A 14471-nucleotide genomic window follows, 5' to 3' on the forward strand; every position below is an offset into this window, starting at 1 on the left:
GACTGATCTGGATATGTTCTTTTTGACAATGAACGCAACACCATTCCTCTTCAATTTGTCATTCCCTGCATAGTAAACCATGTGGTTGTCAGATTTAAAATGGCCAATACCAGTCCATTTCAGCTCACTAATGCCTAAGATATCGATGTTGATGCGTTCCATTTCAAGTGCCGTCGAGTCGATTCCAACCCATAGCGATCCTGTATAGGGTTTCCAAGGAGTAGCTGGTGAGCTTGAACCACCGACCTTGCAGTTCAAAGAGCTTTGCAGTCTGGTGCATTAACCCACAGTACCACACCAGGACTCCCAGGGTTGCTATTAGTTGGAAACAATTCAATGGCACTTAACAACAACAAAAATTATCTGAAAGGTTGGTAGTCAGAATCATCCAGAGGCCATGAAAATCCTATGGAGCAGTTCTACTCTATGCACATGGGATAGTCATAGTCAGAAAATAACTTGATGGCAAAGTCATAACAATAGTGTAATTGATTTATACAATAACAATATTGTAAGGATCCACTGATTTTCTTTTATTTCTATTTCATTAATTTCTATTAATGTTTGTATGCAAACTTGCTTTCATCACTTGTCTACTTAAACCCTATCAATTAAATGTTGTTATACAACCTTTGCATACAGGATAAAAGATTACAGGAACCTGACATAGCTAAAGTCTTGCTTCCCAGAAACTGCACACCCTATTGATTAAGTAGATAAGACTATCATATGTTTTTTGTCAATAGAAATGTGTTGTTTATTCATTAAGTATTGCGTTTGAGAAAAGTCATCTATTGTGTTGGCATATAAGACTGATAGGCTGGATTTTGCTTATAGACTCGATTTCATCAACTTCATCTAGACTAGAGTGCTTTTCTCTGTCTCACTGTTATTCACCTTCTGGTTCATTTAATGATTGAGAAATATTTTCCACTGTCAGTTTTCCTCTGTCATATGAGCAGAAAAAGAAGACGTATGCATTCTAAATAAGAAAAATTCCAAATACAGTGTTTACAGTCTTCTTTTGAAACATCACAAGAAAATGGAAGGGTGATACCACAAGGACATTTTATTTAAATATTGTACCATCCTTCTACTGATGCCACAGTTTTAGGTTTCCTCATTTTTTTTTTTTTTTTTAATCATCACTGGGCATTATGAGTAATGATGAAATAGCAAAATGTTTCAAGTTGTGTTAAAAATAAGATCATTAACTTTCTAATACACCTAATATAAAAGGATTCAACATGGAAATTGCAAATAGAGTGAGTGAGTTTCTGTTCTTTGAAAGACCTCTAAGAAAGAACAAAAGACATGAAATATCAGTCTACAAAACAGAATTGCTCCAACAAGAAAATTCAAATCTAAAATTGACTGCATTCAAATCTGAGTACTACAGAGGAGTCCAATGGTATAACGTTAAATGCTCAGCTACTAACGGAAAGGCTGGTAGTTCCAACCTGCTGAGTGGATCCTCAGGAGAAATCTGACAATCTGCCCTTACAAGGATCACGGGAAATCTGATGGGGACGTTATACTGTCTTACAGATTTGTTATGAATCAGAACTGACTATACGCCATACATCAACAACATGTTGTTGTTAGATGCCATCAAGCCAGTACTGACTCATAGTGACCCTATGGACAACAGAACGAAACACTACCCGATCCTGGGCTAACCTCACTGCTGTTGCCACGCTTGAGTCCATCGATGCTGCCACTTGGCCAATCCATCTCGCTGGGGTCTTCCTCTTCTTCTCTGACCCTCCACCTTACCAAACATGAGATCCTTCTCCAGTGACTGCTCCCTTCGGCAGTATGTCCGAAGCATGCGATTCGAAGTTTCGCCATCCTGGCCTCCAAGGAGCACTCTGGCTGCACTTCTTCTAGCACAGATCTGTTTGTTCATTTGGCAGCCCATGGCACTTTCAATATTCTCCTCCAACACCATAACTCAAAAGTATCAATTCTTCTACGGTCTTCCTTATTCACTGTCCAACTTGCATATTCATATGACGTTATTGATATTCATATGACATTATTGAAAATATCATGGCGTGGGTCAGGCACACCTTAGTCCTCAAGCTGACATCTTTGCTCTTCAACACTTTAAAAAGTACTTGTTCAGCAGATTTGCCAAAAGCAATATGTCGTTTGATTTCTTGGCTGTTCCACATAGTGCAAGATAATTCTCCAGATGGCTGCTCTGATCTACATTTCGGTCAGCACAACAGAGGGCTCCTTGAGGCCAACATCCCGCCAACACTCCAAATGATCTAGTCTTCTTAATGTTTGTTTTCTAAAGGAGACTTTCTGGTTCAGTGGGTTAAGCATTAGGCTGCTAACTGAAAAGTCAGTGGTTTGAACCCACAAGCTCCAGTTGGTGAAGGTACTCAATACTTATTGAATGATTTTGAATAAAGAGTCAAAACTTGAAGTTGAATAGCCATAAATCCTGACTAAGATTTTCTGTGAAACTTGAAAATATATGAAGTGTGTATACAGTGACAAAGTTTTCTCTGCACTTATAGCAGGTACAAAGGAAAAGTAACTGAAGACTGCAGACTGATATCTATTGAAGCAAAGAATTTTCATTTTTCATTTTGGTACTCTCTCAGGATACTTCCAGACCATTTCCTCCTCTGAGCAAACATTCATTTGCTGTTGTTGTTAAGTGTCATTGACTCAGTTCAGATTCAGGATGACCCTGTATAAGGTCTGAGGAGTGGCTTCTGAGTCTGAAGTGTAAACCTGTGGGTAAGTCCAGCGTTTACCCTACACACCACATTAAGACCCTAAACACTCACAAAAGGGTCATTAATTTTCTAACATTCAGAGATGCTATAGGAATTTTGAGAAGAAATACTAATAACCTTTATTAAAGCATTCCTCTTTCTTCCCCATCACCCAGCTTCTCTCGCTACAAGGGTTTGGCTAATGAAATCCCTTTATCCACAATTCCTTTCTTTTTATCATTTTGTTGTTGGGTATACAGGGTGGATTAACAACACCAATGAGGTACTCACACCATAGAATGGCCAACCATTTGAGATCCAAAGGGCAGCACTTACCTAAGGACACAGTTCAGAAGGGTTGGGAAAGAAGCAAGAATGGTAACAAGTAGAGTAAATGATGTTACATTGATGGTACTGTAATCATTGAGATGAAACAGTGTATGATTTGTGGAATGTAAAAATGATGATCTGGCTCTGTAAACATCCACTCAAGATATAATAAAACTTTTAAAAAGAGAGAGATAAATGAGTATTGTATTAGCTATAGCACACTGGGCTGCCCTGGGGGATTCAATCACTTGACGAGGAGCAGCCAATTTGGGATATAGCCTCAGTCCTGTCCATGTGCCAGCTCTGTGACCTTGAACAAGTCTCTGTCTCTTTCTGATTCTTGGTTTCTAAGTCTGGGAGAGGTTGGATCATATTCCTTTAAAATCCCCATTTCAAAATATACTTTGTAAGATAAATATGATACAGATGATCATACAGTGCTATGCAATCTAGTTTCTATTTCTTTTTTTAAATTAATTGTAGCCAACATTTATTGCCTGTTTGTTGCTACAAAAATTTGAATATTCAGCTCTATCTAATTCTGTTTGTTTGGTTCATGTTGGTTTTACTTACCCACACAGCCCACACCAGTGGGGTTCAGCTGAAAATCAGGGGGACAGTTACATTCATAGCGACCAGGTGTGTTGACACATAGACCATTGACACAGTTTATGGGATCGGCACACTCATCAATATCTAGGAAAAACATTTTAAGATGTCCACATTACCTTCTTTAATTTCACTCGGCATTCTGTGGTTCATAAGAATTTGGTGGACTATTTATAAGTCAAGAAACCCTGGGGGTATAGTGATTAAATACTTGCCAGCTAAACGAAAAGGTCAGCAGTTCCAACTCATTGAAGCAGACTGTGGCAGTCTGCTTCTGTGAGGTTTTATAGCCTTGGACACTCTATGGGGCAGTTCTACATTGTCCTGATTCCTACAGATTCCCAGGTGAGTCTTATGTATACAATTACCTGAGGATCTTGCTAAAATGTAGATCCTGATTCAGTATATCTAGGGTGGAAATGCAAATTCTCAGGAGGGGTCAAACTAGAATGAACCATTTCACTTCAAAGTCCATTTTAAATACTTGTATGTACCCAAAACATGTTTCATAGATGAAACATACAGTTACTATACTAAGCTTATTTAATATGCTTAATAGAGAAATGATACAATTCTGAGGGAAAAAATGTCACTATTTGCTTCACTAAAACTATATATATATATATATATATATATACACACACACACACATATGCATTCATATACATATATGAAGAAATAATTTCCTAGTTTCATGTAATATATTTGATAATCACTTATTTACATAGAAGTTGATTAATGTCAACCAAGATCAATTCCATGACTGAGTATAATACTGGATATAATTTTCTTTATAATAAACAACAACAAACAAACAAGCAAACAAAAAAAAAAAGAAAAGAAAAGAAAAACCCTATAACCCTGAGGTTTTTTAGAAGCTAGTAAATAGCCATTTAAGATACAACTATTGGTCTTTCCCTGTCTGGAGCAAAGAAGAATGAAGAAAATGAAAGATTCAAGGAAAGAATTAGTCCAGAGGACTAATGGCCCACAGAACCTTCAGCTTTCACTAGCCTGAGAAGAGAAGAGCTAGATGGTGCCTTGCTACCCCTACCCACCACTTTGACCTGGATCAAGTAGAAGGTCCTGGGAAGAGTTGAAGAAATAGGTAGAATAAGATTCAACAGCATTACTTATTGGTCTGACAGAGATAGGTGGACCCCCCCTGCCCCCCCCCAAGACTAAGACCTGCAAATGAAATAAACCAACTTACAGAGATCATCTTTCAGCCAAATATTAGCCCATAAAGTGAACAGTATCACAGTTAAAGAACATGCATCTCAGAAAAAAACAACCAAAAGGACCAAAAAGGCAGAATTTGCCCAAAACTAAAACTCAGAAGGCAGGAAAGGGCAAGAAAGATATGTTTATGGAAACAGGGAACCCAGTTAAAAAACAAGAAGAGAGCTGTTTGTTACACTGAGGGGTGTGCGACTAGTGTCAAGAAACAAAATATGTATCAACTACTGAATGGGAAAATAATTTGCTCTGTACATTTTCACCTAAACCACAATGTTAAAAAAAAAAAAAAAGGAAAAGAATAAATGCATAACCCAACATATAATTTAGCTAAGCAGAAAGTGGAGGAATTCTCATACCTAGGATAGAATATTCACTTCAACTAATCAGGACATAATTATGCCCTTAGTTGGCCATACCTGTACAGTTCCCTCCTGTTCTGTCCAATTCATAGCCATCATCGCAGATACAATGAAACATTCCAGGCAAATTATTACATGTTCCAAAGACACAAATATTCTGGAAGGCACATTCATCAATATCTGGAGATGAAACAGAAAACCTTATTAGGATAGTTTTAAAAGTTAGCTTTACTGTATAATATTAGTGAATGTTTCTATCTCAGATGTTTTCATGCAGTTAACATTTTTGGAGGGGGCTAGGGAAGTCAACTATATGACAAAAAATGAGTGATAAGCTTACTTTAACTAAGATGTAAAAGAAATATTATTTTATTGGTAAAATATGTTTCTGGAATTACGATACATTTAAATAAAGAGTTGGCTTAAAACAAAATAATAACAAAAATTAAATATGAAATGTGAAATCTATCAAAATGAATCAAAGTATAAATTTCTTTTTTTAAAACTTCACATCTTCTAGTAAAATAGTTCAAGGAGAAGATGTTGTAGAATCGGTAGGTTAAAAAACAGCCATATACAATATAAACTTTCAAAATTAAAAGTATCATTACGATGTTTTTTTTTAGTTTATCTTAGATTTTATAAAACATTTTTTTCTCCTTAATAACATGTAATAAAGAATATCCATCCATATTCTTGTAAGTTTCATTGAAGTATCTCTATTAAACTCAAGTCAGAAATTCTACCATGAGGTTCTGAATCAAGATCAATAAATAAAAAGTTATCATTCCTCACTCAAAAATGTGTGGTACAGCTGTTCTGTTGCAAGATCTCCATTTTTGCTCATAGGAAGAGAATGGGTAGTTTTGAGCACAAATAAGCTAATTTTCTGAAAATGCAGCCAGGCATATTATTTTAGGCTGGACTAGATAATCCATCCTAAGCTACTGTCTTGAAATGGTTATATTTAAGTCTAATAAGCTCTCTGGACATTGCTGTTGTTGTTGTGAAGTGCCGTCGAGTCGGTTCCGACCCATGGTGACCCTGTATAGGGGTTTCCAAGGAGTGGCTCATGAGCTTGAACTGCCGACCTTGCCTTGCAGTTCAAATGGCTTTGCAGTCTGGCACATTAACCCACAGTGCCACAGTTCTGGCCATTTGTAGTAGTTTAAATATTGCCTTTTAATTACTTAAGACTTATGGCATGATTCAAATTCTTTAAAAGTTCAAATCAATGGGCAGTGGATTTCTTTTCAAGTTTAAGAATAAAGACTCATTGTTGTTAAGTGCTGTCGAGAAAGTTTCAACTCATAGTGACCTTGTTCAAAGTTTCCAAGGAGCTACTGGTGGGTTTGAACTGCTGACCTTGCAGCTAGCAACACAGTGCTTGTCCTGCAACGTCATACTGGGACTCCAAAGACTCCCTTGTTGGGAATACTAATGTGGTGCTGTAGGAAAACCACAAGGTCGGAGGTTTAAATTTACCAGATGCTCCTAGGAAACCCTGTACATGGTAGCTATCAGTTGGAACTGGCTCAAAGGGCCATTATTAAAAGTGAGTTGTATAAATCTAGAAAGCCCTGGTGGTGCAGAGGTTAAACATTCAACTTCTAACTCAAAATCCAGGGATTTGAACCCACTAGCCGCTTTTTTTTACTGTATAGCATCCCAGTTTGTGTTTATTTAAGTGTTGCAGTCTATTCCACTGCAAAGAAAGTAAACAGTAATTAGTATGACACAGGAGTGGGTCTGGAGAAGAGTTTTAGAGAGGGCTATCTCAGGACCCGCTCCCGTGAAACAGGACTAGAAACACAAAGGGGAGATTCTGTCTTGTGGATAAAGAAGTAACTTGAAATTTTATGTTGGAGAAAATGATTAGCTACTGCTGACTTGTGCCTTTTCCACCTTGTCAAGTTGATGTTAGTCATAAATCAAGTAATTCCGTATTCACATTGACTCACATTTTCTACTAATTGGCTTCAGGGCTTAAGAGGAAATCAGAACTGGAGAAGAACCGAAGCTAAGGCTACAGTTTCCTTGTGTAAAATGCCTTAGAGTCTGCACAATTTAGCAGGTCAATTGTAGGTGTGTCAGTGCTTTTAGTTTTAACATCATCTTTTCTACTCATCTTATTGTTCTGATTCACTCCAAATTGGTGGCTATTTATATAAAATTCAATGATCTTTTTGGCACCTCCTTTTCAGTGTCGTTCTGGTGGCAGAGCAAAGTTAAGCTCTATTCTTAGCCACCTTAGGTTGTATAATTTTTGCTGGTTGTTCACTTCTGGTGAATTGTGTGTGTATGTGTTCTTATTTACGATTTCTGATCCTTAAACACTAATGAAAAGACAGTCTTTAATATGGCTTCATTTTATAATCTTTGCTCAGCTGTATTCTTTTTTGGGGGGGTATATAACATTTTTCTATGTATCACTAGTTTTGTAAAATCTTAATAGTGTATAATTTTCAACCTTTTTTCTTTTCTTTTGTTTACATTTTCATGAATCCTATAAATAAAATGATGGTCCAAAAGTCTATGAAAGGTGAACTGAGTCTGTAATTTAAAAGAAAATCTAAATCCCATTTTTAGGGATAATGTCATACTAGGCACAAAACCTCATTTGCATATTTTAAGGTCAGCAGTTCTAAACTACCAGCTGTTCCGCGGTAGAAAGATGAGGCTTTCTGCTCCCATAAAGATTTACAGCCTCAGAAACCCTGTACAGGGTTGCTATGAGTCAGAACCAAATCCACGGCACAAAGCCCCATTTCTAGGAGATGGAAGATGACATCATAAGTTAGAAGGAGACATTGCTGCTAGGCAAAAGGTGTCTAACTATGAGTCCCTGAAGATCCCATGACTTCCAGCCCAGTGCACACACAGCACACGTCATGCAGGTAAATGCCAAATATAGCTACTGAAGATTCAAGAAACTCATTAAATAGCAATGATTGGGATAGGTCATATATCATAGCTTAAAAAGCTGAATAGTTTTTCCACATGTCATTTATTTAGTGATAAAAAAGAAAAAAAAATGGATTAAAAAAAAGAAAAAGAAAGGAAGAAAGAGCCAAATTTCCAACTACTGGCTCTTGGCCAGGAAAACTTCATGAGATGAAAGCCTTCATCATTATTCATTCGGCAAAATAATCTGTGCTTAAATGAATGACTTTTATATGTGCAGCATGTGCTGTGTATTCTGCTTCCAGGTGGAGCCTGTTCCAGCCCTTTTTGTGGTTTCATTTGCTATAGCTGATCCAACTTGAAAACGAGTTGGAATCCCAGCCACCAACCTTGGCAGGATCTGCTGTCTGAGGCTGGAGTGAAGCCCATCTCGCACTCGCAGCGATAGGCACCCGGGACGTTGAGGCACTGTCCATTCTCGCAGAGATTGATGTTTTCTGCACACTCATCAATGTCTGTGGGAGAAGCAAATTACATCTCTATTAATACAGTTCCAAATTTCGTAACATTTTCTTCCCTTGCTCTATAACTAAATCAACCCAGATTGAGCTCATGTTCATTAGCATGAAAACACTTACTCATATTCATCTAAATAAGGATTTACACAACTTGATATTGCTGCAGGGTGCCATCTTGTCAGTTCTGACTCATAGCAACCCTGTAGAAGGTTTCTAAGACTGCAAATCTTTATTGAGCAGAAAACCTCAACTTTCTCCCACGGATTGGCTGGTGGATTTCAACTGTTGACCTTATGATTAGCAGCCCAGTTCGTGAGCCACTACACTACTAGGGTTCCTTTTAAAACTCAAAAGCAGAGCTAAGTAATCTATAGCCTGCCATTCATTTCCAATATGATTAACAGAAAGAATGAAGAATGTTGGTGTCTTGCAAATCTGTTTTAGTTTCTTTGACAGCCAATGGGATGATGCATCAATATTATACCAACATCATTTACATATAACCAAAGAATATTGGAATTAATCTTAAAATGGTATTAATTCATTTGAAAACATTATAGTATTAGAATGAACAACTCATTCTTTCACTAATAAAAGTGTTTTAATTAAATGAGTACCAATTTATGGAACTGGATAACATTTCTTTTATGTCATTACAATCTTATTGAATAGTCTGATCTTAATTATGCACGCATGCATTTCCTAGAATGAAAAGTTGTTTAATTCTCTCAAATGGAAAAGAGTGAGTGTTTGGGTGTGCATGTGTGCAATATTTACTGAGTTTCTAATATTTGCCATCTTTTTGCTTAGTTATGGGAGATGCATTTTTGGCTTGGTTAACCAATCCTGTGAGGTTTACAAGAGGAAGAATCTGAGGCCAGAGTGAAGAATCACAGGCTAATGTGACATGGCCCAAGTAGATTTACAGAGGTGTCTGACACCAAAGTCATGTCCTTTTCTTTACTTGACTGTGCATGGAAATGTTAGGAAAGATAACAATATGCCAAGTTTAAAAGTAGTTAGCACTTAGAAAAAACACATGTTGTCTTAAAGAGGCATTTGAAAATAAGTTCATTTGTTTTTTTAATGTCAGTAATTAGAAGAAAATGAAGTCTCTCTTTTAATTATGGGGTTAAATTGTGTACTGAAAATCAGCTGAGATATACCTATCTTGCAAACTGAAAGGTACCATCCAGCAAAATGACCCAGTTTCATATAAACAAGCATGTATATAACGAATGCTTTCTCTTCAAAGAACATGAGGCGATTAGCAGCTGTGATTCTTTATCTCTTAGTACATGTATCTCAGAGCCCCTTATTTTTATTAGGCCATTCAATCTTATTAATACCATCTGATAAGCTACTGAGATTTTGATAAATGCATTAAAAAGCTATGATTGGAGTAGGTCATGTCTTAAAGAACTGGAATAGTTATTTAGTGATAAGAAATAAAAAAGACTTAAAAAGGTTTTATTGGTATTATTTCTATGCCCATTGAAAAGAGAGAAACTAAGGTCAGATAGGTTAAGTAATTTGCTTAGAGTGATGTGGCCAATAAGCAAAATAGTCAGGACTTAAATGCAGGTGGTATGCTCCAGAGATTGAGTTTTTGACCCTTATGTTAATAAATGACAACCACGATACTAACAAATGACATTATTTTAACACTCAACCAATATTTTCTAAAATTCTTCATGTTTTTGTGCTCAAAGTAAGAGAAAGTTACACCTTCATCTTTCAGTCTAGTATAAAAACAGGTATTTATTTCAGCCTCCTCTAACTACAGCCTTCTTCAAATAAGGAAAACATATATAGAGTTGTCCATGAAAATCACATCAGAACACCCCTCAGGATGTTCACCCACCTGAGCAGGTAAAACCATCTCCAGTGAACCCTTCGGAGCAAGCACAGCGGTAGGAACCTGGGGTATTTACACACTGAGCATTTATGCTGCACTGGTGGGTCCCGTTAGAACATTCATCCAGATCTGCATGCAAAGAAGACATAATACAACTCACAAAGGAAAATGGAACATTTAAACACACAAAAAGATTCAAATCTGTCTTCATTGAAATGTAAATTGGCTGAATAGAATGTGTTTTAGTTTACCCGTAGGGACTATAGTTCTAATTCTCTAAGCTCTCAGACATATAATCCAAAGTATTCATATCACAAAACAGGTCAAAACGACAAATTGAAGCATTTTGAGAGCTACCTAGTTGACTAAAATGCAATGGTTAAATATATTTCTGAATTCCAGAGCAAAAAATTTATCCTAGAATTTCTAAGTTCACTTTATAGTTGAGGAAACTGAGATATGATTCTTGATCTCAGGGAACTCAATCCAGTGGAAGAGAGATGTTAAACTCTGAAGTTGATAAAAATTATTGTAAATGTACCATGAAGAAACGTTACATGGATAGAATGGGAGAATAAAAGGGACATCTCATTTGAACTGCAGGATCAAGGGAGGCTCCACAGAAGAAATATTATTGAACTATGTTCACACCAAAAAAATAAGCAAGAGTTAGCCTGTTGAATAGAAGCAGAGAAGGGTATTTCCTGCAGAAGGAACAGCATATATAAAAACACAGAGAAGGGAAAGAACTTGGTTGGCCTAAAGAAATTACAGGAGGTCACAGTAGCATCTGTGGGTGGGTGACAGCAGATGAAGCTAGAATGATGGTCAGTGGACAGACGGCAGAGGGCTTTGGAAACCAAAGGAAAAAGGCTAGATGTTAAACAAAATTCAATGAGTTAAAACAAAGATACTGAAGAGATCAGGTCCCAGATTTAAAAGATTACTGTGGTGCCATTAGAAGAGGGAATGCAAGGGCTTCAAAGAGGGAGGAAGCTCTTAGAGAGCCCAGCAGAGAGAGACAGAGAAATACGAAGACTACAGCAAGGGAATGCTGATGCTAATGGGTGGGTCACTGATATTTACAATGGAGTAGGGGTGACTGGAAACTGAACACTTGCCCAGAAGGCAGGCCACTTTGCCACTGTTAGCCAGAAGATTTAAAAAAAAAAAAGCTCACTGCCCTGGAGTCAACTCCGACTATAGTGACACTACATGGAGGTTCCTGAGATTGTAAATCTTTATGAGAGCAGGAAGCCTCACCTTACTCCCATAGAGCAATTGGTGGTTTTGAATCACAGATCTCATGGTTAACAGCCCCAATGCTTACCCTACAGCACCACCAGGGAACTGGCTAGATTGATGTAAGAGCAAAAATCACAAAAAAGTGAAGCTAGAAGAGAGAAAATTTAAGTAAGATAGGAGAGAAAACAGCAGGCAAATGGGACTAGGACATGTGATGAGGACATGGCTAAAAAGTAGTGAAATTAATGAGGGATGGCTTGACAAATGGGTAGCTAGTGAATATAATGAAGTCATCATAGAACGCTACTTAGCAAAGCTATTTGAAAATTATGATAATTTAAATTTTATAGCCATCTCATAAACATCTGACAAGCATAGAACATTTGAATGGATAGAAAAGTAGATTCTCACCAGTTTATAGTAATGGTTAAGAGACTTTAGGGTCATTCTTTAATTCTGGCTGCAGACCTGTAAGCTTTTAATGAATCATCATGGGAAGGCCAATTCAGCTGACTTTCTTTTCTATTTTAAATTGACCTAGATAGTTCTTAGCAGTTGGAGAAATATGTTATTGTTCAGGCACGCAAAACATTGAGCATAGTAAGCTGCACTGTGAATGCCAGCAAGGGTATTATCCAAGTCTGTGCCTCAGGGCTATAAAAAATTTATTAGATGCTGGTTCTAAACTACACAACTTGGGGAATAGCAACTGCCTTCCATTTGCCTGTAAGAATGATTCTATTTTCGAGTTGAAAGTCATTGACCACTTACTACAAACTAATGTTATCTGACAAGACCTTTTAATTTCTTCTGTTTATTTCACTGGATTTAAAATCTCACTGATAATTCAATGAATAGACTGGAAAAGTATATTAGTCATTTTCCTGTCAATCACAGGCTGCATAACAAATGATTTTTGCTGAAAAACAACATATTAAAAAAAAAAAAAGATGCTGAGACATATTGTGATTTGATCATTTATACTCAAGTTAAAAGAAACTCACAGACAGGAATTACCTTGCGTGAATGATAGCTTTTTATTTACAAGAAAATCAGTGAAAGTGAACAGCATTTTCCAATTCATGTATGTGGCTTAACAAAGATGCAGAAGAGCCCTGAAGAATTTCATCTTAGCAAATGATATTTAAGTTCAAAACTTACCAATACATTTGATGCCATTTCCAACCCAGCCTTCTCTGCAACTGCATTTGAAACTTCCTGGGACATTCAGACATGAGGCGTGCATGTCGCAGTTGTGGGCACCAATTTCACACTCATCCACATCTTTAGGAAATGACAGTTAATATGAAAAAGGTAAAATACAAACTAATTAATTCCACTTCCAAGTAGATTTCTGTATAGGCAAAATTTTTAGCATCCATATGGAAACACTCAAAATTGAATAGGATAAACAATAGTATCACTTCTATTTGTATTTTTGTTGACTCTAGATTTACAAGTTCAAGAAAGAAATCAAACAAGCCCTTACCTAGAGGAAACTGCCAGCTACTCCGTGAAAAGAGTGGCAAGGAGGAGTTGATGTCACCCAGAGGTGCTAAGTGAAAGTTTGGAGGTTTGAGTGCATTCAGAGGTACCTTAGAAGAAAGGCCTAGCGATCAACTTCTAAAAAAACAGCCTCTGAGAACTCTAGGGAGCATGGTTCTGATCTGTCACACTTGGGGCTTCTACCAGTCTGAATCCATTCCCAGGCAACTGGTTTAAATAGTACATTCTCTTTTAAAACTTACATGGCCTTTTCTGTTTTTTAGAATCAATACAAAACTTTATAGGGTTTGAAACATCCATCATTTTGGTGAATATATTTGTTTTGTTTGAGAATATGGAACAATATCCACTGGAACTCTTATGTGGATAGTGACCAGATGCTTTATGAGAGGTGTCTGTGTGTATAAACATAGACATTTGGGGTCCTAAATCTTTCTATAGAAAGAATAGTCTTCACTGTCTAGGTCAATAATTATGTACTATGCACACACAGTACTGGTTTCACATCAACCCAGTTATATCCCTACAGAACCACAGAGCACACCTTTTTCATGACTTGCCTTTCCCTGAAATTGTCAGTTGAAGGGCCAGACTGCAGTGAAAGCCACCCACCGTAGGCCTTGAGTAAAATACCACATACATGGACCATAAATACAACAGTGACGAAAAAACCCTCACCCTTGGGATTTCCTAGCTCCACCTGTATACAAAAATGCTAAAACTACTCAATGGAGAGGGAGAAAAAGGGATAAAATGATTGGAATGAGCAAAGAAGTGAAGTGGATTGAAGACAAGCAACTAGGGTAAAATAAAGGTGGGGGGGGGGCTTGTTTTAATCAAAGAGAGCCAAATGGGAAGGAAGAGAAAGGAGAGGAAATACGAGGGAAAGGAAGGGAGAAAGGAAGTCAAAACAGACCTGTAGATTCATTTTCACTCATTCTGAAGAACTATAATAACAACAACAAAAAAAACGTGACACCTCATGTTCTCTTGAGAGCTCCTTCTTTATGTGTGGTCTCTTATTTGGGCAGCAGTCATATTTAGAAATGAATATTGTTGAAAGAGCCACCAGAAGGACATGAGAACCAGATTCCACATGCTCACTCACCCTGTTGGTATCCACAGTCAGTTAAGTGGTGAGGGTGGCAGAGGCGATATGCTACAT

At 37.2% G+C, this 14471-nt stretch overlaps 1 protein-coding gene across 1 annotated transcript in view; it reads right to left on the reverse strand.

The window, feature by feature from the left end:
- Nucleotides 1-14471, reverse strand: part of FBN2 (fibrillin 2) — a 393529-nt gene that overhangs the window by 73359 nt on the left and 305699 nt on the right. Inside the window, exons 32-36 of the mRNA XM_006870689.1 lie at nt 12962-13084; nt 10562-10684; nt 8569-8694; nt 5333-5455; nt 3639-3761 (exon numbers count right to left, since the gene is read on the reverse strand). Of these exons, the coding sequence (XP_006870751.1) occupies nt 3639-3761; nt 5333-5455; nt 8569-8694; nt 10562-10684; nt 12962-13084 (618 nt within the window). The remainder of the gene's footprint in view (nt 1-3638; nt 3762-5332; nt 5456-8568; nt 8695-10561; nt 10685-12961; nt 13085-14471) is intronic.

The sequence above is a fragment of the Chrysochloris asiatica genome, unplaced genomic scaffold (genome assembly GCF_000296735.1).
Source record: "Chrysochloris asiatica unplaced genomic scaffold, ChrAsi1.0 scaffold00147, whole genome shotgun sequence".
In the NCBI taxonomy this organism is placed as follows: Eukaryota; Metazoa; Chordata; class Mammalia; order Afrosoricida; family Chrysochloridae; genus Chrysochloris; species Chrysochloris asiatica.